Source organism: Neomonachus schauinslandi, chromosome 6 (assembly GCF_002201575.2).
Source record: "Neomonachus schauinslandi chromosome 6, ASM220157v2, whole genome shotgun sequence".
Classification (NCBI taxonomy): domain Eukaryota; kingdom Metazoa; phylum Chordata; class Mammalia; order Carnivora; family Phocidae; genus Neomonachus; species Neomonachus schauinslandi.
Window position 1 is genome coordinate 40,245,681 of NC_058408.1, and position 27,572 is coordinate 40,273,252.

Genomic DNA, 27,572 nt, shown 5'->3' on the forward strand with positions numbered 1-27,572 from the left:
GGCCTCACTCACCCCTGCATGGAGGCAGCCCCCCTAGCGAAAATTGCTCTGGGGTGGCAGCAGCAAAAAAATGGGTAACAGTCGGTCCCCGATTAGTCTTGCTGCCCGATGGGATCCCTGGCTACATAAGGAACCAGGACTCCCAGGTGACTCCTAATCAACGGATACCCTGTCCTGCCTGGCCAGCTTCTTCCTGACAAGGGAGTTAAAAGCCTCCAGCTGTGACTTGGGGAGGGGTGGGGGGCAATATTCCACGATGGTAGGTAAGCCTTGCTATGAGGCCGAAGTTCCGAACCCCCAAGGGCCCTCTCTCGTGACCTGGCCTCTCCTGACACTTGCCCTGTCCCAGGTCCCTGACAACGATGATCTACTCATCCTAGGCATGCACATTTCATATCACATCAGCCACTCTTGGGCGGCTGGGGCCCCCAGGCCTGTGGAGCTAGAGCCCATCCCCAACTACCTGCAGTCTCAAGGATGGAGGGAGCCCACCGCCCCCCTCGGGACATCGCTCTGTGGTGGCTGCTGAAATGAGCAACAGTCAGTGCCCACATGGACTTCCTGTCCGCTGGGTTCCCGGGCTTCTGAGGCAATCAGGGCTCCCAGGCGGCTCTTAGTGGAAGCTCTCCTGGCCGGTTCGGCTGATCTGACCCCAGCAAGGCACTACAGATGACTCCCGTTAGGCCTTCAGTGGGAATAGGTGTATTTGCATAGGTTAGGGCTCGGGGTCAAGCAGTTGCACTGTAACCCCAAGAGCCTGCTCTTAATACCTGAATTCTCGCGTTGCCGACTCATTGGCTACACTGACCATTGTGATCCGTGCATGCGCACACCTACACTGTCAGTTGGCCTTTGGCAGCCTTCGCACTCCGGGCCCGTGGAGCTTAGGCCAGGCCCCAACCATCTGTGTTGCCTCTAGGGCGTAAGGAGGCCACCCTCCAAAATCTGAGTTGGAGCATTACACTGGCAACAGGAAGCCCCTATATGCGCTTTATTATGCCTTTTGGGGTACTGAGTGGATCCGTCAACAAGGTTCACAGGTGTCCCTTAGTGAAGGACACCCAGGCCATCCCGCGCCCACTGCCACACCCTGGTAAGGCAGTCCAGATTCCTCGAGCTCTGCCATCCCGGGTAATATGGGAACTTGCGTGAGTTGAGGCTTGCAGTTAGACGGAGGCCTTGCGTTCCCAACAGCCTGCTCTCATTACCAGGCTTCTCCCAACGTTGCCCGTCAAGGGCCAGGCTTCCCTGACCTACAGGGCCCACACTTGGGCAGTCTGCCCTCTTTCAGCAGTCTTGAGCAAGTGGGGGCCCCTCCTGCTCAGTGGAGCTCTAACTGGTCCCCAACCACGTATATAACATCCTGGTTGAAGGGAGACCACCCTTTGAAAATCCTTGGGAGGAGGCAGCTTTATACTGGCAACGTTCTGTCGTCATTCACACTGGCCGCAGGATGGAGTCCCTGGCTTTTCCAGCTATCAAGGCTCCAGGTGTCCCTTAGTGAAGGAGACCCCCAGCGAGTCAGACCCCAGGCCCCCAGACCCCCAGATCCCCATTCTGGTGAGGCAGTCCAGATTCCGACAGTTTTATCAAGGGAAGTATGCCCATTTGTGCCTGTTAGAGCTTGGAAGTAGGAAGATACCATGGATCCCCAAGAGCCAACTCCAGACCCTAGATTCTCTTGACATTGCCCAGTCCCAGTCCCTGGATTCGCTGATCTGTCTGATCTGCATGTATGAAGTATACACCCCATCAGCCACCCTTAGGCATCCTGGGCCTCTAAGAGCCATGGCCCCTCCCCAACCACCTTTATGTAGTTTCAGGTATGGAGTGAGCCCGCCCACCATTTAGCACTCTGAGATAGCTGCTGAAATGGGTGAGCCTGTCCCGTTTGGACTTACTATCTGCTGGGGCCCCAGGCTTCTGCACAATCAAGGCTCCCAGGTGTCTCTTATTGGAGGATATACAGACCAGCCCCACTTCCCACTCCCCCCTCACCGCCAGCCCTGACAAAGCAGTCCAGAATCCCCAGTGCAGCCTTTGCAGGGAATATATACATCTGTGTAGGTTAGGGTTTGGAATTAGGCAGATGTCTTGGATCCATGGTAGCCCGCTGCCGTGCCTGGCCTATCCTTACACTTACCCTGTGCCAGGTCCCTGGCAACCTTGACGGCTATGAACTGCATGTGCACAGTATGTGCCCTGCCAGCCAAACTTGGGCAGCCAGAACTCTCCAGGACTGTGGAGCTCAGGCCCATCCCTAGCCACCTGCATGGCCTCAAGGGTGGGGGAACCCACCTAAAGATCGCTCTGAGGCATCAGCTCTGTGGACTGGCTGGCTGTCGGGGTCCTGGGCCTCTGCTGTAATCAAGGTGTCTCTTATTGGAAGATACCCTGACTAGGCCTTGAAATCCAGCCCTGGCAAGGCAATCTACACTCCTCCAGCTTTGCCTTCTTGGGGAATATTTACATTTATCCAGATTAATTAGATGCCATGGATCCCCAAGAGACACCCCCCCCCCCGAGATCTGGTTCTCCTGACACTGCCCAGTTCCAGGTCCTTGGCTGCCCTAATCAGCGCAGACCCTACCAGCAGTCCTTCCTGACCACCTACACAGCCTCCGGGGCAGAGGGAGTGCCCCTCGAAACCTTTCTGAGGAGACAGCTTGAAACTGGCGACAGTCCCCATTTGGACTGGATGCCCAAGTACCCTTAGGTATCCTGGTTTCTGTAGCAATCAAAGCTCCCAGGTGTCTCTTAGCGAAGGCTATCCCAGCCAGTGTGCCCATCCCATCTTGGCAAGGCAGCCCAGGTTCCTCCAGCTTTGCCCTCAGGGCAATATGTGCGTATGCACAGATTAAGGCTTAGAATTAGGCAGAGGCCTTGCGCTCTCAACAACCCACTGTGGGAGCAGCCATCTGACTGGGGCACTGCGCTTGGCCCTTGCATGCACCGCAGCCTGCCTGGGGGACCGGAGGCCCTCTAGCCCTGCGCAGCGCCTGCTGGTCTCTAACCATCTGTATGGCCTCCATGGTGGAGAGAGCCCGCCCCCTAAAATCTCCTAACTGGTTGCTTCATACTGGACAAAGTCCCCATTTGCTGGCTGCCTGATGTGGTTTCGGGTTTCTCCAGCAATCCAGGCTCCCATGTCTCTCTTATGGAGGATAAGGGGGCCAGCCATCGGGCCTGCCTTGGCAAGGCAGTACGGAGTCCTCAAGCTTTGCCTTCAGGGCAACTATGTGTGACTGTGTAGGTTAGGACTTAGAATTAGGCAGATGCCATGGTACCCCAAGAGCCTACATTTTAGAGCTGGCCTCTCCTGACACTCGCCAGCTGCAAGTTCCCTGGCTTGCTTGACCTGCACTGCCCACACACGCAGAGTGCACACTGCTGGCCAAACTCGAGGCAGCTAGAGCCCTCGGGCCTGTGGAGTTCAGGCCCATCCCCCACCGGCAGCTCTAACCTGGTAACATCAAGTCATCATTTTGACTGTCTGCTTGATGGGATCCAGGGCTTATCCAGAACCAAAGCTCCCAGGCATCGCTTAGTGGAGGACCTCCCAGCTAGCCTGCCTGGCCCTGCCCTGGCAAGAATGTTCAGATTCCTCCAGCTTTGCCTTCAGGGGGAGTATGCGTATTTGTCGAGGTGAGGGTTTGAAATAAGGCAAATGCCATGGACACCCATGGCCCATTTGTGATATCTGGCCTCTCCTACTCTTGGCCTGCTCCATGCCCCTGCCTACCATGACCTGCATGGCCCACGTATGCACCCTACACACCGTCAGCTGACCTCTGGCAGCCACGGTCCTGTAGACCTATGGAGCTCAGGCTGGTCTCCAACCACCTGTACAGCCTCGTCTGGTGGGAGTCCACCCATGAAAGTCGTTGAGGCTGTAGCTTACAGCTGGCAACAGTCAATCCCCGTTTTGATGTGCTGCCTGATGTGGTACCAGGCTCCTACAGAAATCAAGCCCCTCAGGTGTCTGTACTCGGAACATAACCCGGGCCAGCTCTGCAGGTTCAACGGGGTCATCAGCTGGAGGATGATAGGTCACAGGCTTGCTGAGCCTTACCACAGAGCTCGGAGGCTTTCAAATGAAATACGTTTAAACTATTTTATTAATTTAAAAAATACAAATAGAAACAATAACATTACCACCTTTAGTGATAGTAAGTCCCTGGAACTTCTCTGCCAACCCTTGAAAACGAACTGGGAAACTTAAATTTACCTCACAGGAGAAAAACCTCCAAAGTCCAGAGACAGTTTCTGATTCTACACCAGTTTCTTCTAGAAGTCTGGTGTCACTCAAGAAGCAATTCATCTTAATGCAGAATGTAATTAGAGTTTTTCTGTGATAAGAATTAAAGTGATGTATGGTATCATGTATGGTATCATATGCCCACAAGTCCCTGTTCTAAGTCAAAAAAACAAACTGTGAAAGTAATGAAAGATGAACTACCAGATACACAAAAGAAAACCTGGAAACTTGAAAAAACAAAACAACTGAATAAAAATTAACTTAAGAGGACATTAGATAATACATTTTAATTATTTTACATTTAAAAAATATAAAGTTTTATGTTTAAAAATAATCATTTTATTCATGAACAGACCCAAAGCTAATATACTGCTCCTTTTTAAAGTAAGTTTTGAAATAGTGGATAGAAAACTGACAATAATTTCAGTTGATTGCACTTACACATGGAAAGAAAGGTTTTTTTTTTTTAACAAAGGCTAAACATTAAAAAAAAAAATGCCACTTTAAAATCTTTTTCTAAATTATATTGGAAGGAAATGATGAAAAACCATATTCAACTGAACGAAGAAACAAAAATTTTTGTTTCGTCGGTGATCCGAATCACTGGTAGATGAGATAGATATGCACATTTCATACTGGTTCCTTACAGATCTGAGGTAGCACAGGTCAGCAGGCCAACAGAATAATTCTACAAGGCACCATTGGTTTTGTGTGACAGAACGCTAGCTGGCACCTGAGACCTACAAATACAGAAAAAAATTCAAATATGGTATATAAATTTTTCTTCACTTTTCTGATTTTATATTGGATTGATACTGATATGATAGTCACTATGCTTTGTCTTTTTGTTCAGGAAGGTCTCTCCTCAAATCTATTTGAGAGATTCCTTCACAAAGTCGCAAATGTAACTAGTTCTTTCAGGTATGTCCCTACACTCAACTGAACACTGCTTAAGGCCCTGGTTAGAACAGATTTATGTTTTTCCTGTGACAGATATTTTCCAATAGATTCTCTTCTCCCATGTCTCTGTAATCTTTTAGGGATCAATAAAGATCCCTGTATCTTCCTAGTGTTTCCAAAAATCCTTCCATGTTTTAATCATGTGACTTGCTTCATGCTTTAATCGTCAAAATGCTTAAAGCATGAAGGAAGTCACATGATTTAAGGATGGAAGGGTTTTAGAAACACTAGGAAGATATATATACATACATATTCTGCTCCCACAACAGCAGAGAGGCCAAAACCTAGTTGCAATATTCCAGGATCATGGTGATGGTTCCCAGGTATGCCACGTCATGGAACAGACCCTTCATTAGGTCAAGATAATTTTAGTAGTGTTCTGCCTTCAGAGCTGCAATGCAAATCAACAACTACTGTCTCCATAAACACTGTTCTCAATCTTTCTTATAATCACAGAACATGGCTCAACAACTAATACTGGCCATTAAAACCTCTTAGAATCTATTTACCATGTCTGCTTCCTTTTGCAAAGTATAAGATCTCTTACATTTCTTTAATTGTTAGCCTAATGGCATTTCTAACCATCTAGTCGAGAAATGAGCTGCATTATGGGTAATGTGTCATCACCGTGTAACAAGTGAACAGCCTGGTGCACAGTTATGCGACTACACCCATATAAAACCCACTATTCAATTAGTTATTAAACTCTGTTCTGCTTAAACGGCACTCAAACTCTCATCCTAGATAACTATAAACTTCCATTCAGGGGAAACAGAAATGATGACTAACAGAAATTAACAATAGCATCAGAAATATGCTTAGCAAATACTCGCTTATACATTCTTCTTTTCATCTGTAGGTCTTTATCTTTCATAAATAGCATGTCTGTACAATAAACCTATATTTCATCTTCTTCCAACTCATAAGCTTTAATACATTCATTATTTTCCTACCCATTTTCCTATCTTCTAAGATTTTTTTTCACTTCATCAGCGATTTTCAAATTTCATTATCAGTGGAACTCTCTGTTCCAATGGAATCTTATGGAGACTCCCACTACATAAAGCAGTCAAAAGCAGAACTGCTCTGATAAAAAGGAGGGGGTTGTCAGTAGACACAGCTTAGAAACCACTGCTCTAAAACATTCAAGAAAGCTGAAGAAAGATATGGGCCGTTGGAATTTCTTCATTTCCAATGATTATAAACAATTTCCCCCTTGTTTCCAATTTTTAAGAACATTTCTTGAGGACAGCAGCTTTTACCTCAGCCCATTAATGGAATAAACGCACAGTGCCTTACATATAGCTAAGTATTTTAATTCACACTTCTTTTCACACTATTAAAAAATGCAAATTAGTATAAGATGTAATCCTATGACTAAGTTATTAAAATCAGTTTTAAAAATATATAATATGTGATAGAAAAAACATTTTTTAAATTACCATTGCTTCATAACTGTAATTGCTCTAGTCCGAGTCCAAACACTAGCCAAAAGGCTCCTTATCAAGGAAACAAAAATCACTCTGTAGTCATTCTGAGAAGATTTTATCTTCTCATGCAATGATTCTGTGGCTATATTTTTGGATTAAAAAAAAAAGCTTCAGTTACATATTCTATGCATATTTTAAACCTGATTTGCTTGAAAGGCCAGGAAAAAAAGGTCAAGTTTTGTCAAACTTAGGAAAATAGTACAAAAGTTGAAAAAATGAAAATTCTTTTCTAAAATAAGCTCATTTGTGCTTTCCAGGCTTTTCATCAACCTCCTTCCACAGAAACAGGTTTTTAAACTGATTTTTTAATAAATCCATGCCTTCAGAAACCAATTATAAAATGCACCCCTGTTCCTCTATGTTCCTCACAGGCTGGACGGGCAGCACCAGGTGTGAAATGCGGCTCCAGAGCCCACTCAGTTTGTCCGAGTCCATGTGGTTGAAGGAGCGGGGAGTGTCAGAGTTGGTAAACCTGGCCCAGAGTAAATCTCTCACTTTTTCCTCAGTTTCCCTTGGGCCAACACTTGCTTCTAATGTCTCCTCCTCCAGGAGAACAGTCAGGACCAGGGCCACATCTTTGAAGGCGGCATTCTCGTGGTCACAATACTTGTAGAAGATCAAGGTAGAGCCCGCAGGAAGGGATTCAAAGTGGTGTACCACAGCAGCCTTCTGGCCATTCTCAAATCCCGAGCTCAGCTGCATGTCAACCAAGCGCTTGACCGTGTCACTGTCCTCCAAGGTTCTTCCAGCCCCATCAATCTGAATGGCGGAGACTTTCTGGGAGGAGGTATAGGCATCCGCAACGAGGTGACTCAGGCACTTCAGGGTCTCTCTTCCCTCTTGAGCTGCTGTAAATATGATGGTGGCCGGCTCAGTGGGGTTTGAAGCATTGAGGTGCCTCTGGAGAAATTTACGTCCTCTCTGCCACAAGAAGGAACTCTGGCCTGGGAATTTATCCTTCAATTGGCTGAACTGAGCCAAAAAGGCCTCCAAAGCTGGATTTTTGGGCACTTGGTGGGCTGGAGAGGAACAGTAGCTATTAACACAACTTACCAAAATAATAGTCATAACCAGGAAGACAAGAAAGATGGAGCCTGTCAGAAAATGGGAAAACAAAACACAAAATTAGAACGTGGATCAGAAATAAAACCTGGGGCAAACTGAAGCGAGTTAGAGATACTGTCAGATTTTATTAGTTGTGGTGAGTTTCTTTTGCCTATATCCTTTAAAGTTTGAGATATTAAGGTCTACCAGAAATACTTATTCTCTAATTTCTTAGATTTAATTATTTGAAGATATAATATTTTTGTTAAAAGGTGAAAGCTAAGTTTATGTATTTGTTGCTATAACATTATAATGATATGATTTGGAAATGAACTATCAGGATAGTCTTCCACCTTCTCAAAGTACCTACTACCTACAATAAGCCATTCTTTCCTTAAGGGTCAAAATGTAAAAATGCCCCTTGAGAAATTAATAAATACTCTGCAATTAAAAAGCAGTTTTAGATATGAGGAATTCTTAATCTCAGGAAACAAATTGAGGGTTGCTAGAGTGGTGGGTGGTGGGAGGGATGGGGTGACTGGGTGATAGACACTGGGGAGGGTATGTGCTCTGGTAAGCGCTGTGAATTGTGCAAGACTGTTGAATCACAGATCTGTACCTCTGAAACAAATAATACAATATATGTTAGAAAAAAAAAAAAAGAAGATAGCAGGAGGGGAAGAATGAAGGGGGAGAAATCGGAGGGGGAGACGAACCATGAGAGACGATGGACTCTGAAAAACAAACGGAGGGTTCTAGAGGGGAGGGGGGTGGGAGGATGGGTTAGCCTGGTGGTGGGTATTAAAGAGGGCACGCTCTGCATGGAGCACTGGGTGTTGTACACAAACAATGAATCATGGAACACTACATCAAAAACTAATGATGTAATGTATAGTGATTAACAAAATGATAAAAAGAAAAAAAAAAAAGCAGTTTTAGTTTCTTATTCACGAAAAGTTTTTCCTCCTATGGGAATTCCCATTTTGTTAAGGATGGCAAAGTATCTGCCAGGGCCCCTAAAGGAAAAATCCTTAAAACTCTACTGCTCTATTTCACTATTACTTATTATCAAACATTTTTAAAAAACATACTAAAACAAGCCACAGTAATTAGACACAAAAAAGAAACAAAAGGCTTCCAAATCGGTAAGGAAGAAGTAAAATGTTCACTATTTGCAGATGACATGATACTTTATACAGAAAACCTTAAAGACACCCCCAAAAAACTACTAGAACTCATAAATGAATTCACTAAAGTTGCTGGATACAAAATCAATGTGCAGAAATCTGTTGCATTTTTATACACTAAATGAAGCAGCAGAAAGAAAAATCAAGAAAACAATCCCATTTACACATCAAAAATAGTATATTTTTTAAAATAGGTTTGGAATAAACCTAACCAAAGAGGTGAAAGACCTATACTCTGAAAACTAAGGAACGCTGATGAAAGAAACTGAAGATGACACCAAGAAATGGAAAGACATTTCATGTACATGGATTGGAAGAAGAAATATTATTAAAATGGCTATACTAAGGCACCTGGGTGGCTCAGATGGTTAAGCGTCTGCCTTCGGCTGAGGTCATGATCCCGGGGTCCTGGGATCGAGTCCCGCAGTGGGCTCCCTGCTCAGCGGGGAGCCTGCTTCTCCCTCTGCCTCTCTCTCTCTCTGTCTCTTATGAACAAATAAAATCTTTAAAAAAATAAATAAATAAATAAAATGGCTATACTACCCAAGCAATCTACAGATTTAATGCAATCCCTATCATAATATCAACAGTATTTTTCAGAGAACTAGAATAATCCTAAAATATACATGGAACCACAAAAGGCCCTGAATAGCCAAAGCAAATTTGAAAAAGAAAAGCAAAGCTGGAGGTATTACAATTCCAGACTTTCAGGTATATTACAAAGTGGTAGTGATCAAACAGTATGGCACTGGCACTAAAACAGCCACACAGATCAATGGAACAGAATAGAAAACCCAGAAATAAACCCATGACTATATGGTCAGTTAGTCTTCGACAATCAACAAAACTAAAAGGCAACCTACTGAATGGGAGAAGATATCTGCAAATGACATATCTGATAAAGGGTTAGTATCAAAAATTTATAAAGGGCTGACACAAATCAACACCCAAAAAACAAATAATCAAATTAAAAATGGGCAGAAGAAATGAACAGACATTTCTCCAAAGAAGACATCCAGAAGGCCAACAGACACATGAAAAGATGTTCAACATCATTTATCAGAGAAATGCAAATCAGAAGTACAAACAGGTATCACCTCACACCTGTCAGAATGGCTAAGATCAACAACATAAGAAACAACAGGATGGTGAGGATGGTGAGGATGTGGAGAAAGGGGAACCCTCTTACACTGTTGGTAGGAATGCAAGCTAGTGCAGCCACTCTGGAAACAGTATGGAGGTTCCTCAAGAAGTTAAAAATAGAGCTACCCTACCATCCAGTAATTGTGCTATTGGGTATTTACATAAAAAATACAAAAACACTAACTCAAAGAGATACACTCACCCCTATGTTTACTGCAGTATTATTTACAATAGCCAAATTATAGAAGCAGCCCAAGTATCCATCAATAGATGAATGGATGAAGATGTGGTGCATATATATCCAATGGAATATTATTCAGCCAAAAAAAATGAAATCTTGCCACTTGCAACAACATGGATGGAGCTAGAAAGTATAATGCTAACTGAAATAAGTCAGTCAAAGACAAACACCATATGATTTCAGTCATATGTGGAATTTAAGAAACAAGACAAATGAGCAAGGACGAAAAAAAGAGACAAACCCAAATCACAGCCTCTTAAGTATAGAGAACAAACTGATGATTACCAGAGGGGAGAGGGTGGGGGGATGGGTTACATAGGTGCTGGGGATTAAGGAGTGCACTTGCTGTGATGAGCACCGGGTGATGTATGGAGTTGCTGAATCACTATATTGTACACCTGAGACTAATGTAACACTGTAAGTTAACTGTACTGGAATCGAAACAAAACAATACAACATAAAACAATGTTAAAACTGTTTAAATCTGCTAGTTTTCTAGGTGTTTTCTCTGAGATTTCTGAATGTGAATCAACATGGCAATAAAACCAATTTTGTTCTCACCGTAAGTCAAAATATCCTTTTCAATCGTCTTTCTTATGGTATCAAGTGCATTCTCTTTGTTTTCTTCCAACTTCTGTGTTTCTTGCTGATGACTTTCAGCCTCTGGGGAGAAAAGGAATATTATTTTCAGACAATACACTAATGGGGTATCATATACTTTAAATCTCTTACCAAACAAAAGAATTATTAGATTGAGAGGATTTCTATACTTTGTTAGATCTTCTTATACAAAACTAATTTTTTTCCTGTCTTTTCCTTAAGGCTAACTATTACTTTTATTCTACTAGAAGAATCAAATGAAGGGCTGTGAAATTCATGCAAGGTTACTGTTGCTACATTCACTATTCCTCACTGGCCCTTACATCAAGGACAAAGAAACAAGCATCCTAATATTGTAGCCAAACCTATCTACAACGTGTTTCGAGAAAATGTACAAAATTCAAAAGGGATTTAAGAAGTGTTAGCTGTGGGCACTGGCTGGCTCAGTTGGGAGAGCATGCAACTCTTGATCTCAGGGTCGTTGAGTTCAAGCCCTACATTGGGCGTAGTAGAGCTTACTTTAAATGAATTAAATAAATAAAGTAAGTTATTAAAAATAAATAAAGCACACATAATGAAACACTTTTTCAAAAAAAAGAAATGTTAGCTGAACACAAGACTCAACATCACAGGGCAATGGCACTCTAATTCCAGGGTTCAAGTCATTTGGCTTCTCAAGACCCCAAGTATATAAAAACAGAGACTCCTAAGTTTAGAGATAGGAGAGATTACTGTACAGTTACAAAACAGCTTACAAAAGCAAGTGTGAACCTCTTAGTGAAGGCAGTATAAAAAGCAAGGAATACAAAGTTAAGAAAATTTATGAACTACATAAAAATGTACGTGTGGGGCAAGATATCAATCTTAAAATGTGTGGGTGAAAAGGAGGGCAGTATTTTGTAGCACTCTAAGTCCCTCTACAGTCGAGATGTGTGCTTACCGGAAAAATAATTCAAACTCTATTTTTTTTTTTTAAAGATTTTTATTTATTTATTTGAGAGAGAGAATGAGACAGAGAGAGAGAGCATGAGAGGGGGGAGGGTCAGAGGGAGAAGCAGACTCCCTGCTGAGCAGGGAGTCCGATGCGGGACTCGATCCCGGGACTCCAGGATCATGACCTGAGCGGAAGGCAGTCGCTTAACCAACTGAGCCACCCAGGCGCCCTAATTCAAACTCTATTAACACAAAGAAATAAGATCATCTCCACCGATAAAGGGTCATGTATTTAGTCACAGCACACCCCAAAAAACAGGACTTTAAAATATCATATCACAGAATATGAAAGGATCTTTAATGATCCCGTGGTGTAGCCCCCACCTTACCTATCATGGCAAAAGGTCTAGGGATGTGAAGGGCTTTGCCCAAGGTCACATAAAGAGATGTGGCTAAGCTGAAATTAAAACAAGGTTTCTCATCTGCTAGGTCAGCTCATTCCATTATATTAAGTTGCTTCCCATACACAGCCTGCATTTTTAAAACAATATTTTCTTCCTCTACTCAGTGAACCTGCATACTGGTGAAAATCTGATGGAAAATTAATAGTTCATACAAGTCACATTCATTCATTTATGTAACTATTATTCATAAAGTTGCTTCTCTGTGCCAGGTGCCACAGAAACACAATGAATGACAGAGACATAGTCCTTGCCCTCACTGAAGTTACAGAATATTCTAATGATTAGTGAATGAAACATTATTTGAGATCAGCCACTGATTTATAGTGAAGCATGAATTTCCAGCCCTTAGTCGAGTCCCTGTTGAACAGAATGTCTTAACATTTTATATCCCTTTGCATTTGGCAAATAGGCATTTTAGACTGAGCTGTTCGTGTACTTATAAAATACAAATCCACACATGCAATTATAGACAGAGCTGGAGAGACCAGCTGGATAGCTCTTAATCCAACTTTTTCATTCTACAAACAGGAAACTGAAGTACCAGAGAGTTAAGACACTTGCCCAGGGTCACCCAAGTTAGCAAATGGTAGGGCCACAACTGGAATTCATGTCTCTTTTGTGTTCCAGTTAAGGACTTAGCCACTGCAACTATTATCTTCATAAGAGAAGATAATGCTTACTCTCCTTAATATAGAAGTGGGGAAAATCATGTAAAGAGAAATTAACTGATTTGCTCAAAGTCCGATAAAATATGACTGAGTTAAGGGCACTGGGCCATTGATGCTAGTTTTTAAATATACCCATCTCGGGGTGCCTGGGTGGCTCAGTCGTTAAGTGTCTGCCTTCAGCTCAGGTCATGATCCCAGGGTTCTGGGATCGAGCCCCGCATCAGGCTCCCTGCTCGGCGGGAAGCCTGCTTCTCCCTCTCCCACTCTCCCTGCTTGTGTTACCTCTCTCGCTGTGTCTCTGTCAAATAAATAAATAAAATCTTAAAAAAAAAAAAAATATATATATATATATACACCCATCTCTTGATTTGTGTAGCCTTTAAGTTTCCAAAAAAAAAAATAAAAGATTTAAAAATGTTAAGTAAAAATATGCTCCTAAGAAATAAATGAAAAGCCAGAGCTGAAGTTTTAAAGAGTCAATCCCTTTTTAAAAATCATACTACATCAAACAGTAAGTAAATAAAAATAGTTTAAAAATGCAGTTTCTATGCTGGAAGCTACTTAAGTAGTGTAATGAGCTAGGCAAGGAGATGAGAAACCTCCCTCTAATCTCAGCTCAGTCATATCTCTTTAAGTGACCGTGAGCAAGGCCGAAAGGCCTTGATCCTATGAAGAGAACTTCTCTAAAAAGAAGGACCCTGACCTATGCTGTGTCCTCAGTAAAGAGCAATACAAAGCAGAAATCCAGCGGGCTCCCTCACCTGGTGCCAGCAGTCGCCTCCTCACAGTATCCTGGCTCTCCAGCACTGCGGGGGGGTGCTCAGGGCTCTGGGCATCCTGAGAGTCTGTGACAGGTGGCTCAGGTGAAACTCCAGGTCCGCTGCTCACTTCCTCAGGCAGGGCTACAGAGCCGCTCCTTAAGAGTGCATCTTCTCTTCCTACCCTGCCACTTGGAGAACAGGTGGGTTCTGGTGGGTTCTGTTCTTCCTGAAAACTCTGGTTGTTCTCATGTTCTGTTTTGTCCTTTGGATAGTTCCCATAATCTGTCCCATCTGGACTTTCTGATTGATCGTCTGTGTCTGCACTTCCTCGAACTATTGTTTCTACCTCTTGGTGGACTTTGTTAAGACCAGAGGCGGGGTCTGGGGTCTGAGCTTCTTCAGTGGTACTTGCTGGGACTGAGGTCTCCTGTGCCTGAGAACTTACTGATGGGTCATTTTCCAAATCCTTTTGAGAGGCTATTGAGATAAAAATTTATAATTTTTCTTGAAAAAAATTCTCTATTTTTTTGTAGTTTAACAAGGTCCCTGATTAATAAGTATTATTATTTAATGTATATAGATTTGATGGTTTACAAGGCACTCTTCCTAAACATTATTTCTCTTGATTTCCACTAAAGGTGATTAAGACAAACTTATTATGTGTTAATAAATCTAATAATACTAATGTAAAACTATTTTGAATGACAGAACCAATTTTTGGTTGTATTAAATACATCCTCTTCCCTAGTGAAATAATGCATCTACGCAATAATCATCAACAGCAACTAAAACCCTATGCAAAAAGCTGATGAGAAATTTTATAATGAGTGAACCAGACTGACAGAACTGCTGAACCAACTGATCAATCTTAACATCACAGAAAGAGGGAAAACCACACATCATTAACCTCCCAATTCAGTGCAATGGGAAGTACACTATACCACCCGTTAAGTATTCTTGCCAAACAAACGAACTGGTATCTGATCAAGATTCTAGAGTTAATTACCAGTTTCCATGAAAAACACAGATAGAGGAATATATTAAATCATGTCTCAGACATATAATCGGTAAAACCCAAAATGTGAGAAATTCACAGGGACAAGAGACTTTGTTTCTTTAGTAACAGCAAGAAAAGAAAAAAAAATAACAGCAAGAAATAAAAATAAATGGCAAGAAGAAAAAAAAAAGGAGGGGTGACCTATTAATAGAAACTTATAAAGAGAAGAAATATATCGACCAAACGCAATATGTGACCACACTGTTCAGATCTAGTGTTGAACAAATTGTTGAAGAAATATTTATGAGATAATCAGATAATCTGAATGCCAGGTATTTGCTGATACTAAGGAATTACACTGTTCATCTTTTAAGTATAATATATTGTGATAATTTTTTAAAGCATCCTTTTTAGAGATAAGAATCACATATTTATGGCTAAAATTACATGGTATCTAGAATTTGCCTCAATTCAAGAATATGGGTGAAAGCAGCAAGACTATAGATGAAATAATATATTGACAGCAGATGAAGCCATTTGATGGGTACATGGGATTCATCTCATCTCCTTCTCTACTCTTATGTATGTCTGATATTTTCTATAACAAAGCTTAAAAAGAAAGCAACCTAAAAGATATATCAATCAAATGCAGTGAATAGCCCATTATAAAGAAAAAAAAAAAACACACACAAAACCAAAACCCTAACTGTGGGGGGAAAAAAAAAAAAGATTAGGGAGAAAAAAAAGATTTGAGACAAGTGGGGAAATGTATATACTGATTAAATATGTTATGATATTAAAGAACAACTATTAATATATTTTTCAGGTGTGATATACTATTTTGGTTACTTTTTAAAAAAAATCTATCTTTGAGAGATGTAAAGTATGTACAAACAAAATTATAAAATGCCTTGGATTTGCATTTAAATATTCCAAGGCAGGCAACAAGATCAGCATTATAGGGATGCCTGGGTGGCTCAGTCAGTTAGGCATCTGCCTTCAGCTCAGGTCATGATCCCTGGGTCCTGGGATCGAGTCCCAAATTGGGCTCCTAGCTTGGCAGGGAGCCTGCTTCTCCCTCTGCCTGCCAATCCCCCTGCTTATGCTTGCGTGCAGGCTCCCTCTCTGACAAATAAATAAATAAAACCTTAAAAAAAAAAAAGATCAGCATTATATAGGTTATAATTGAAAGTTAGATGTTGAAATCACTATATTGTATGTCTGAAATTAATATTACATTGTATTTTAACTAACTGGAATTTAAATAAAAACTTTAAAAAAAAGGAATTAAATGTTGAGTACGTGCAAATTCATTATAGCGCTCTTTTATATATTTTAAAACATCCTCAATAAAAGGTTTAGGTAAATATGCCCTCTTCTGAAATATCTACTTCATATTTTGCCTATTTTATATCTCCTATATATATACACAAGCAAGAATTTAAATTTCATCTTTCCCTATAATTGAAAGTAGATGGCACATCGGTTTTCTTGATTTTTAAAAATACAGCTCTAAAAATTGGTCTGTTGTCCCTAAGGTGCATGTATTTTTCCAATACTACAGGTTTCTACTCCTGGAGTCTCTAAAACATTAATCTTCCTTATAATTCGGGTCTGATATTATGGTGGACTTCAGTAAATACAAAAGAATAAGAATAATCATAACAAACTAATCAATTAAGCTAACTTCTTTTTTACTTCCGAACTTCAGGTTTCCATCACCTGAGATCTTCTCTTAGCATAGATCTAGATTCCTACAGCACAAACCTGGACAAAACAGTGCTATACAGACTAGTCTTACCCTCTGCAGGATCCCTAAGTCCTCTGTCGGCCATGTTTGTGTTCTAGCTCTTCAGACTTTGGGATACCTTTTGTTAGTGTCTGGTTTTTCTTGTGCAGATGTCTTGTTTTCTTCTTATCCCAAGTCCCAACAGACTCATGCTTCCCGACCCAGGAAACAAGGCATTTCTACAGTGACTAAAATAAAATGAAAAAAATTAAATGACTTTTTATTCATACATGGAAGAAATGCCAATTTCAGCTTTATTTATTCAATCTGTTTAGTTTGAGTAATAGTTCCCCTTTGAAACTTTTCTAGTGAAGGAGAAATGTTTTCTGGCCTTGGTGAGGATCTTCAAATCCTTGACTACAAACAGAAAAAAGCTTCAGATTATTAACTTTGCATGGATGCCATAATCTCTTAATACATTCCAGTGTGTTGAAAGGATGGAAAAAGCTGAATGACCAGAATCTTAAAGAGAATCTCTTTGAAAATGGAATAAAAAGTGATTCTTAGAGTAGAAATTTAAGTCACTGCTCAGTTAATCACTGCATATTTCCTTTATGTCTTCAATTTCTGTCCCATATAAATCTCTCAGCAGCTTTCACTTATCATTACTAACAATGCACAGGGAGTACCCTACAAACTAAGGTAGCTGCCTTGGTATCAGGAGTAGGAAATACACATCTGGAATTTTGTCACTGCCTTCTTAGTGATTCTCTCTCAGTATTCTTTTTAGATCTCTTCAATGCTTTTCCATGTGGTGCTCAAAAAAGACTGATGTATAAATTATTATGAACTATATACAAAAGGAATCAAAATCAGAGGCAATTCATAATAAAATATTCTATCATTTTATAGTTAAATCACATTTTTTGTCAGGAACAATAATACCTGATTTTACTTAACTTTCCTTATCGTAAAAATGATTAAGAAGTGCTATGAGGGGGCGCCTGGGTGGCTCAGTTGGTTAAGCGACTGCCTTCGGCTCAGGTCATGATCCCGGAGTCCCTGGATCGAGTCCCACATCGGGCTCCCTGCTCGGCAGGGAGTCTGCTTCTCCCTCTGACCCTCTTCCCTCTCATGCTCTCTATCTCATTCTCTCTCTCAAATAAATAAATAAAATCTTTAAAAAAAAAAAAAAAAAAAGAAGTGCTATGAGGATTAACTACAAAAGTATATGTGAAAGAGGTTTGGAAAGGGTTACATTTTTGATGGCTTAGTTGAGAGGCTAGCCAGTTAACTTTATGTCTTTTTCACAGCACTCTTCTGTAAAATTCAATTTTACAAGTTAAAAATTTTAATCCCAAATGCCTGGTATAATGCCTAGTGTAAAGTAGAACTCCCTATTTTAATTAAAAAGAATATGGGGCGCCTGGGTAGCTCAGTTGGTTAAGCAACTGCCTTCGGCTCAGGTCATGATCCTGGAGTCCCCATTGGGCTCCCTGCTCAGCAGGAAGCCTGCTCTCCCCCTGACCCTCCCCCCTCTCATGCTCTATCTCATTCCCTCAAATAAATAAATAAAATCTTAAAAAAAAAAGAATATGAATAAATTTATGAATGTATAGAGTAGTGCCAATTATAAATGTGAAGGGAAGGGAGGAGTTAGAGACAGGCCTCCTTTCTGCTGGTGTAAACATTCAGGAACATGTCTCAGATTTGAAGAGTTCCTGGTCACCCTTTTATCTTCTTCAATCTCCTGAGACTGGGCTTCCAACTCTCCTTTTCATTACCATCATATGTTGCAATGAGGGTTTCTCTCCTATCCTAGTTCATGATAGAAAATAAAAAGTCCCCAGTCTTTTTCAGATTTCTTAAAACACTTATTTCCTGCTAGCCCAAACCAAGAAAACAATGGGTAGAACTTTCTTATGCACCAGTGACAAAAATTTTAGAAAGCAAAGATGCTATTCATAATAACTATAAGGAATCTCATAATAAAAACTAAAAGATACCTGGTAATAAATCTAACAACAGATATGCAAGAACTTTAGAGTGGGATGAATTTTATGGTATGTAAATTACACCTCAATAAAGCTGTATTAAAAAAAATACATAGGAAGAAAAGCATAAAACTTTATTGAAGGACATAAAAAAGACCTAAGTAGAGAAATACATCATGTGCATAGACAGTAAGACTCTAAACCATTGATGCCAATTCTTTCCAAATCAATCTATAGATTCATTGTAAATTGAAACAAAAATTGCAAGGTAATTTTTGGATTGTTGTATGTTTCTTAGAGAATGGACAGCTGACTCTAAAATTCACACAGAGCAGTAAATGATTAAAAAGAGTTAAGATAATTCTGAAGGAAAAATAAAAAGATAATTCTGAGGGGGGCCTATCTTTGCCAGATATAGCAAGACTTATTATAAACTTACAGTAAATAAAAACGATAGGGCAATGGTACAAGAACAAAGAGAATATACAGAAGAGAGAGAAGGAAATACAGGCACACATACGTAAAGGAAACTGGGTAAGCGACAAGAGGGAAAGAATGAATTAATGAGTAGTTTGAGGACAAGTGACAATTTAAATGGGAAAAGAAAATTAGATTTCAACCTGTCACCCGACACAAAAATCAATTCCAGATTAAAGACCTAAGTGTAAAGAGAAAAATTTTGAATTTTTAGAAGAAAATATTGAATATCTTTATAATCTCAAGGTTTTCTTAAACAAGATATAAAATACACAAACCATAAAGGGAAAATTTGACAAATTTGATCACATTTTAAATATTAATTTCTATACAAATCATCAAAATCAAAGTTAAAACAAATTCACTGACTAGAAAAATATCAGCAACACGTATAATCAGCAGGGGATTAATATCCAGAATACATAAAGACTCCTAAAAGACAGATAATGCTATGAAAAAATAAGTGGGCAAAAGAGTTGAACAGTTTTAATAAATTGTTAAAACAAAAGGAAACCTAATGTTCTAATGAATCACAAAGAAGAGTGGCCAAGGAAATGCAAGACAAATGAATGATGACATACAACAGTGTTTTACAACCATCTACTGGCAAAAATTTACAAGTCGGGCAATACCAGGTGTTGGTGAGAATTTGGATATACAGAGTTCTTAAATCCTACTGGCAATGAGGTAAACTGTTACTACAACTTTGGAGAGCAATATGGCAATATATGGTAAAGTTAAGATGTGCATGTTCTACAAATAATCAATTGCACTTTTAGATATATGCCTTAGAGAAACTTTCCCTCAAGTGCTCACCGATGTTCGTGGCAGCATTGCTTAAAATGAGGAACAAATGAGAAAACCACCTATATGTCCGTTAATAAGGAAGTGGATTTTAAAAAATTGTGGTATATTCTTACAATGTAATATTAGATATGGCAATTAAAACAAAAGGAACCATCACAGATCTTTCTATAATCTCACAAATGCTCAGTATATACCTTTCTTGTCAGGAGGCACACATTCCTGCAGCCCATTTCATTCAGGCCCTTTGTAACATATCACTGTTCATAGCTGAAATGGTATTCCCTCAAGTCTACAGGGAAGCAGTGGTATAAACACGGAGGTTCTTGACACATCCTCACAAGAAGTCACATGGTGGGGCAGCTGGGAGATCTTGAGGCCACTATTCCCGAAGCAGGTCAACCTTTTGAGCAGTGTCCAATCCATACGAGGAAATGTGTGCATTAGGAACCTCTGGACTGATTAATGGAAGTGAGGCAGAGCCTCATCCTGATGGAAAATGGGAACGCTGGAGACGTTTTGCAACCGTAGGAAAAACCGTTCCATAATCATGTCCAAAAAAAGATCCCCTTGATGGTATCTTTTGCAAAAAGGAACTGATGAAGACCCATGTGCTTCATATGGCACTAAAGATATTTACTTACAGCAAACCCCTTACAAGTTTAATTGTGAAATGTTGGTTTTCAGTGCCCCATTTATGGAGATGAAGAATCATTTTGCCACTTCAGGTAAAACACAGCCTCATCACTACTGGCAGCTATTTGCACTTCCCTAGGACCCTGCAGCAAAACTTGTGTCATTTTAACAGTCTCTATATGAGGGCTTTAAACAGGATAAAGCAATAAAGTTTTATTCTCCCTTTTCAGAGAATGCAACAGATGGTACTCTGAGGGATGCCTTCCTTCATCTCCACATCCTGGGACTTTTCTAAAGAGGGACACAAATTTGCCTGCCTACTTCCTCTGCCGATGTGATTACCTTGTGCTCTTCTAAGATGCATCCTTTCTGTTCCATCTCACTGTACCAATGGTAATGCTTTGACAACTTGGTATGTGTTCACTGACTGGTACGCTGCCAGACCTTTGCACGGCAGCAATACAACCAAGTTTAGCAGACCCCCAACATACAAAATGAAGTGTCATAAGGGAAACTCTACAAATTGGTGCATATTACATCTTTATGTACAAATGTTACTGATATGTTACTGAGTAATAACATTTCGAAAGCAGTCAATTCTCTTTTAGTGCTCTGTACCATTGTTTAAATACATGTAAAATAAAAAAATCAAACACATGAGCAGAAAGGATACACGTCAACTTCCATTTGGTGCTTGCTTCTGCTGATGGAAGGACAGGAAGAGGATGAGGACAAGAATGGGTTCCAACTCTCTGAAAAACAAACAGGGTTCTAGAGGGGAGGGGGGGTGGGAGGATGGGTTAGCCTGGTGGTGGGTATTGAGGAGGGCACATTCTGCATGGAGCACTGGGTGTTATGCACAAACAATGAATCATGGAACACTTCATCTAAAACTAATGATGTAATGTATGGGGATTAACATAAGAATAAAAATTAAAAAAAAAAAAAAGAATGGGTTCCAACTCTGTCAAGTATCTTAAAAAAAAAAAACTGAGGCAAATGTAGCAAAACGTTAATATATTTTAGATCTGGGTACCTGGTGAATGTTATTCTCTGGACTTTTCTATATGTTTGATGTAGTTAATACTTTTTTAAATGAGTAATAAAAGGTATCAGCCTCTGTGAGGGAAAGTAAGAATCAAAAGGCAAGGGCCTGTAATGCTAACTCTTTGAGCTCACAAGCAATGCATTTCTGTTACAGGGGCACACTCCAACCACAGCCTCCCATGCATTTTGTCACAACCAGCTGCGAAGAGACAGGACACGAAAAAGCTGTCCCTGAGAACAAAATCAGGGCTGGGAGAACAGCAGGACTTCACCCAACCTCTGCTCATCCTGAAAACCTCTGGTCTCACCATAGGGACCAGGTAGGAGGGAGGGAGGAGACGGAGACCCAGAGGAGACCTGGGGAAGAGAGAAGGGGCAGGTACCAGGAAGCACTGGAATCTGCAACACTAAGTGATCATTTGTTTTAAGGATTTTATTTATTTATTTATTTTAGAAAGAGGGAGAGCAAGAGTGAGCATGAGTGAGCATAAGCGGGGGAGGGAGAGAGAGAATCCCAACGTGGGGCTCGATCTCACGACTCTGAGATCGTGACCTGAGCCAAAACCAAGAGTCAGACGCTAAACCAACTGAGCCATCCACGCGCCCCTAAGTGGTGAATTTAAAAAAAAGAGAGAGAGGGAGGGAGGGAATCAGAAATTTAGCAGCTAAGGACAAAAGAGAAGTCAATCCAAGATGGTAATTTAGATATAAATGCCATCATGACAAATGTATGGCAGTCAGAGCCCAGTAAGTACATATATCTTTTTTCTATTTTTAAACACTTTTATTTTAGTGAATGGTGTCAATTTAGGCTCTAGGGATAAAAAGCAGGTATCCTGGCCCTCAAGCAATTTATAATTCTGCTGTAGAGACAACATACAAAACATACACAACAAAAATAATAGGTAACATTTATTGCCTTGTTTATGCCAAGCAGCATCCAAAGCACTTTATGTATTAACTCATTTAATCTTCACAATCGTCTTATGTCTGAACCATTAATATTCTTACTATTTTACAGACAAGGAAACTGACATACACAAGAGGTTAAGAACCTTACTCAAAACCACACTACCAGTAAAGGCAGAGTCAGGATTGGAACTCAATCTGACTGTGGGACCCAAGCTTTTAACCATGACACTAAAAAAAACAAAAACAAAAAACAAACAAAAAAACCACCTATAGTAAACATACTGCAAAGCGACCTGTATGTAGTTTTCAATTGTGACTCTAGCACATATGACCTGGTTGAATCTACACATAACCTAACCTTCAACTTTTCTCAAACTGCTTATTTTGGTGTTGTGGAAAGTCTCAGGTGAGATAGTAAATCACACAGCAATTACACCTACCACCATTATGACTGTAAATGGGCCTAAAAAATGTGACAAGGAACTGCCTGGGGTCATGCATCCCTATAGATTTCTTAATCTTTACACCTAAAACCATTTGACTCAACTCAACTACAGATTCAACCTCAGTACCAAGATTAATCTGGTCCTTCATTGGAAGGGACTTAAGTTTAAGTTTTCGATAATTCAGCATCAAGCTCTAACAACTGGCTTTAATCCCCTAAAACTAAAACTCTTATTCCTAGTTCTAACTTCTGCCTCGTTCTCCTGTACCTTTTCTAGTCCTAAAGACTTAATATGTGCCATATGATTGGCTTATGTTATCACATTCAAACCCCACACAGGATAAGGTAGGTTATTACTGCACTACCTTTGTGACAGATAAAGAAACTGGATAGAGAGAGGTTAAAATGCCCAAAGTCATCTAATAGTACCAGAATTTGAAGACAAACACAGGTCAGCTGGCTGCAAAGCCATTATTTTTCCTGTATACTAAGCAGTTTTCAAGCTGTGTTCTCAGGATTCCATGGAGAATCCAGGGCTGTCAGGGAAGACTGAAGAAACAGAAGGGGTATGGCTCATCTCACTCTTACAGATAAGTGTATCATGCTGATTGCCACATACTCTTTGGATTCCATGGAATTCTTTTATGCCTGCCTGCTTGCCTGGGCTTGTTTCTCCTCCTATCACTTAGAGATGAATCCTAACTCAGTCACCCCCAACCCAGGAGAGCCTCCTCTTTAGCAGATTACTTCCTTCCCAGGCTACCCCAGCATGTGTCTCTTAATCTTCTACTCCCAGGTCTGCCATAAAATAACTGGAAGTAGTTTTAATAATCATTTAAAAAATGGCCACCAATATATATAATAGTATCAACTCTGCCACAGTATAAAGATGATTAATATGGCTCACACAATCTAAAGTAGGGGATAACCCTCCAGATCATTTGTTGTGAGACTTAAATTTTAGGAATATATTTATACTTTATAATTCACTATTCATAATTATGAATTGGAGCATTCTAGAATATTTAAACCAAGTAAAATCATATAAAGAAGACTTAAGCTGAAGAGCTACAAAGTTCTCTAAATTTTCTTCTTTGCTCAATTTTATGAACTCTGCCACATGTTATTTCTGAGAGCTGACCATGTAACAGGTATGTGATAATATAACCATGTCTGAAGGCAAAGTATTCTTAATGTAATACTTAAGTTAATATTTTTGATTCCTTTCTCCTGCCCATATACTCACAAAGCTTATAATAACACCACACAGAACTACAACAGTCCTGATTTTTTTAATGAGAAAAATGTGACTGAGTTATAATCTGAAATATCCACAGTGACCTACCTGCAGTCTGACATGAAACCTCTTTATATGGCACTAGCAAAGTAAATAACTATTACTACCTTGCGGTATTATGACTACTCAGTTCCCATCCTTTGAAGCCAGGTAATTAAACACCGTGGAGGTGCTGCTATTGTACTTCTCAAAGTATCCACAGAGCACCTGCGTTAAGAATCTCCTGCACCACTACTTAGAAATGCAGATTCCCGGGGCCTGTGAGCAACCTAAGGAATCAAAATTTCTCTAAGATCAAGAAATGCGCATGTTCCAACAAGCTCATCCAAGTACTGATTTGGAAATCAACAGTACAAATCCATTTACTTTTTCTTAACTATTTAAAGGAGAAACTGGTTAAAACAATCTTTGGTTAAAACATTTTGCTGATACTTAAAATTGCATGTATGTAGAGTGTTTGTCAGTATGTGTTTGAAAAAATTTAGGGACCAATAACAGTGATCAAAAGCAATATAGCTCTAAGTAAATTTTCACTTTGTAGAAAGAGCTTTAGGACAGTAAAGGGAGTTCTTAACCAAGGGTCAATGATAAACTAACTAGTCTTCACTCAATTTAGCAGTCCACACAGTTTATTCAGCAATGTAACAGGAGAGAACTTCCATTGTGACAGACATAAGGCAGACACAGGGTAGATCTCTGGGGTACATCCTTTATACAGACGAACAAATAACTTTAGGTTGCACAACATGTGGCCACAAGGCATGATTTGTTGCATACCAACAGCTATTCATTCCTCCCTTCTCCCTTCCTAAAAGAGCCATGATTTTATTAGGGAAACAATGGGCCCTACCCAGGCACGGCTAACCCCCTTCCCCTTTGCTGGGCTTCCCAGGCTTGTGAACCAGTACCTTCTGAGATATAAGAAGAAATCTGTGAGGGACTTTTGAGAAAGACTTTTTTCCCAAATAAAAGACACAGACTTGAAAGGAAAAAGCTTTTGCTTCGTATTTCCAGCCTTTGATTGGGAATGAAATGTCTGGAACAGTAACAGCCACACTATACTCACTGAAGAAGCAACTATGAGGACAAAAAGCCACCACGATAAGGATCCCAGTGGGAAGAACAGAAAGAGCCTGGGACCTTAGGAACATTGTTCAGCTGCTACACAAGCACTGGATTATCTAGTATCTTAAGTGGAATTTAAAAATTGTGCAATGGCCTCTGAGATGTTTTCAGCAGATTTTTCTAAGTTTCTCCTATACTCTAGTTCCATGATTCTCATCAACAGGTGAAGGCCAGAATGTGGTCAATGTCCAGCAAGACACTGTTAGTTCTCAGAAAGATGCTTCTGCATAGTGTCTATGGAGTCAAGCTTGGTAACTCCTTTTGTCACCTATCTCATAGTGTAAGTACTTTTCCATTTCCAGAGGAGGACATTCGAAGTTCAGTCACCACAAAAACAGGACAGCCTTTGCTATGTAGAGTCAAGTAAAGATAGTGGCATTTCTGCATGTTTGTGTGTATCCTGTGTAGATATCACCACTGGTTAACGTGTAAGAGGTGGAATGGAGAACAATGCAGTTTCTTACTAAACTATCTAGCTGTTTTACTGGAATAATCTAGAATCCAGCTACAAAAATGCTTTCCCACAAAAGTTATCACTAAAAGTATCATTATGGTACACAGAGTACAGGACTATCCTGTCATACATCCGTAATAAGGCTGTGGAGCTTCTTAGGATGGGTAAGCTAATTCCAAAACATAGGGCACGTAGATTAGACTGGTTCTAGATGAACAGTCTGACTGGAATTATGATTAAATTCATGCTGAACAAAGTATGTGTAGCCGATGGGAGCAGATCCAACAATTTAAGCAATTCCCCAAGGTAGTGACAGTCCAGATCAGATTTAGAAAAGATTCATTTTCCCAGTCTTCCTTGAGCTACTAGTACAAACTCTAGAGTCTCCCTAATTTTGACTGCTTAAGAAGTTACTTGTTTTGGCCAAGTTTTTTGTTCAAGGTTTTGTCTGTTCTGGTCAAGATTAACTGCAATGCAGGGTTAAAGCCAGCTACTCTAGAGTCGTGTATCCTTTTTCTAACCAGTGGAGGACCCAGAAGAAACGGGTGGCAAGCTTTTTCAAAGGTCCATCTAGTAAGATTTTGGGGCGCCCACTCAAGTGGGAAAGACCAAGGAAGAACAAGGCTTCTATTAGCAGGATTATCAGGGTAACACTCAGGGCAATAATCCGCTCTGTTAATACGGTCTAAGAATACTTGGTAACACTCATTTTCAACAAGTTCAGTTTGGTACAACCAATGGCCTAGTTCTAAACTAGGGAACCACTGTTGTCCACAGTCCGGGCAATGTGAATTATCTGAGAACATCTGGGCTTAGAGAGATAACACAGAAAGCAATGTAACAGTAAAAGGCAACAATGACAAAGAGAGATACCCAAATAACCAGTCCTATTACAGGTCTGGTTTAGCAATTTCTCAGTCCAACCAACAATACTTGGCGACCAGAGTTAAATTTGGCTTGCACCTCCGTGCAATTCTTCAAGATGTCGTTGTCTATTTTTCACTCAATTGCAACTCAGTCTCTGAACTCAGGGACCGATCCAGTCTATAATGTTATCAGTCACTCACTAGCAGCACAGATCTCAGAATAGCTCCTTCAAATCCCAGCTTCTCAAGAAAAGATAGGGCTCTAGTCTAAATTGGTTATTTTTCTTGTGTGTTATCAGCTGGTGGTGTCATGCAGAGGCACGTGGCTTACTCTGCTTTGCTGGTAAGTTATTATGTCTGCTTGGTGAAACAAAGGAGCTGACAGGTCCAACTGGGTCTTTTGTGGGCGCTGGCACTCGCCGTTGTAATACACGTACCCAAGTCTTAAGGCCTTGGCACTTTACAATGATGTAGGGGGTCAGGAAAACCTAGTAGAGTCCTCTTGAGCGTGGATCCAATGAAGTCTTTCTTGGGAGGACCTTAATCAAGACCCAGTCACAGAGAAGTAGTCGATGCTGAGTTGGTTGAAGCGTCTGGGAATGCTTCACACACCTGTAAATGATAAAACTTCAGACGACTCATATAGGCTTTGAGTTGCTCACAATATTAGAAACATGCACTTGGAAATCATTTGGGCCAGTCAAGGTGGATGAAAATTGTCTTGTGGGTCTCTTTATGACAATTTCATAGGGGATCACACCAATTTATCCACTGGGAGTTATTCTTATGCTTATTTTGGGTACTAGGAAGGGTTTTGGTTCACTTAAGATTCGTACTAGCTTGGGACGCCTGCATGGCTCAGTCAGTTAAGCCTCTGCCTTCAGCTCAGATCTTGATCCCAGGGTCCTGGGATCGAGCCCCACATCGGAAACCCTGCTCAGCGGAGAATCTGCTTCTCCCTCTCCCTGCTGATGTATGTGTGCACTCTCTCTCTCTGTCTCTCTCTCTCCCCCTCTCAAATAAAATCTTTAAAAAAATTT

At 40.6% G+C, this 27,572-nt stretch overlaps 2 protein-coding genes across 3 annotated transcripts in view; both read right to left on the bottom strand.

Moving 5' to 3' along the window:
- Nucleotides 1-6,390: 6,390 nt before the first annotated feature.
- LOC110574104 (torsin-1A-interacting protein 2-like) overlaps nt 6,391-27,572 on the bottom strand; it is a 33,718-nt gene continuing 12,536 nt past the window's right edge. The window contains exons 1-5 of one of the 2 annotated variants that reach the window (XM_021682760.2): nt 26,970-27,055; nt 16,548-16,723; nt 13,750-14,226; nt 10,885-10,986; nt 6,391-7,802 (exon numbers count right to left, since the gene is read on the bottom strand). In XM_021682760.2, coding sequence (XP_021538435.1) covers nt 7,042-7,802; nt 10,885-10,986; nt 13,750-14,226; nt 16,548-16,581 — 1,374 coding nt within the window. In that variant the 5' untranslated portion in view covers nt 16,582-16,723; nt 26,970-27,055 and the 3' untranslated portion in view covers nt 6,391-7,041. Of the gene's footprint in view, nt 7,803-10,884; nt 10,987-13,749; nt 14,227-16,547; nt 16,724-26,969; nt 27,056-27,572 lie in introns of those variants that run through there. The other variant, XM_021682761.1, reaches the window with a different exon arrangement.
- On the bottom strand, nt 24,461-27,000 carry LOC110574105 (torsin-1A-interacting protein 2). Its single transcript, XM_021682762.1, has one exon. The coding sequence runs from the start codon at nt 26,470-26,472 to the stop codon at nt 26,077-26,079; it is 396 nt and encodes a 131-aa protein (XP_021538437.1). The 5' UTR covers nt 26,473-27,000; the 3' UTR covers nt 24,461-26,076.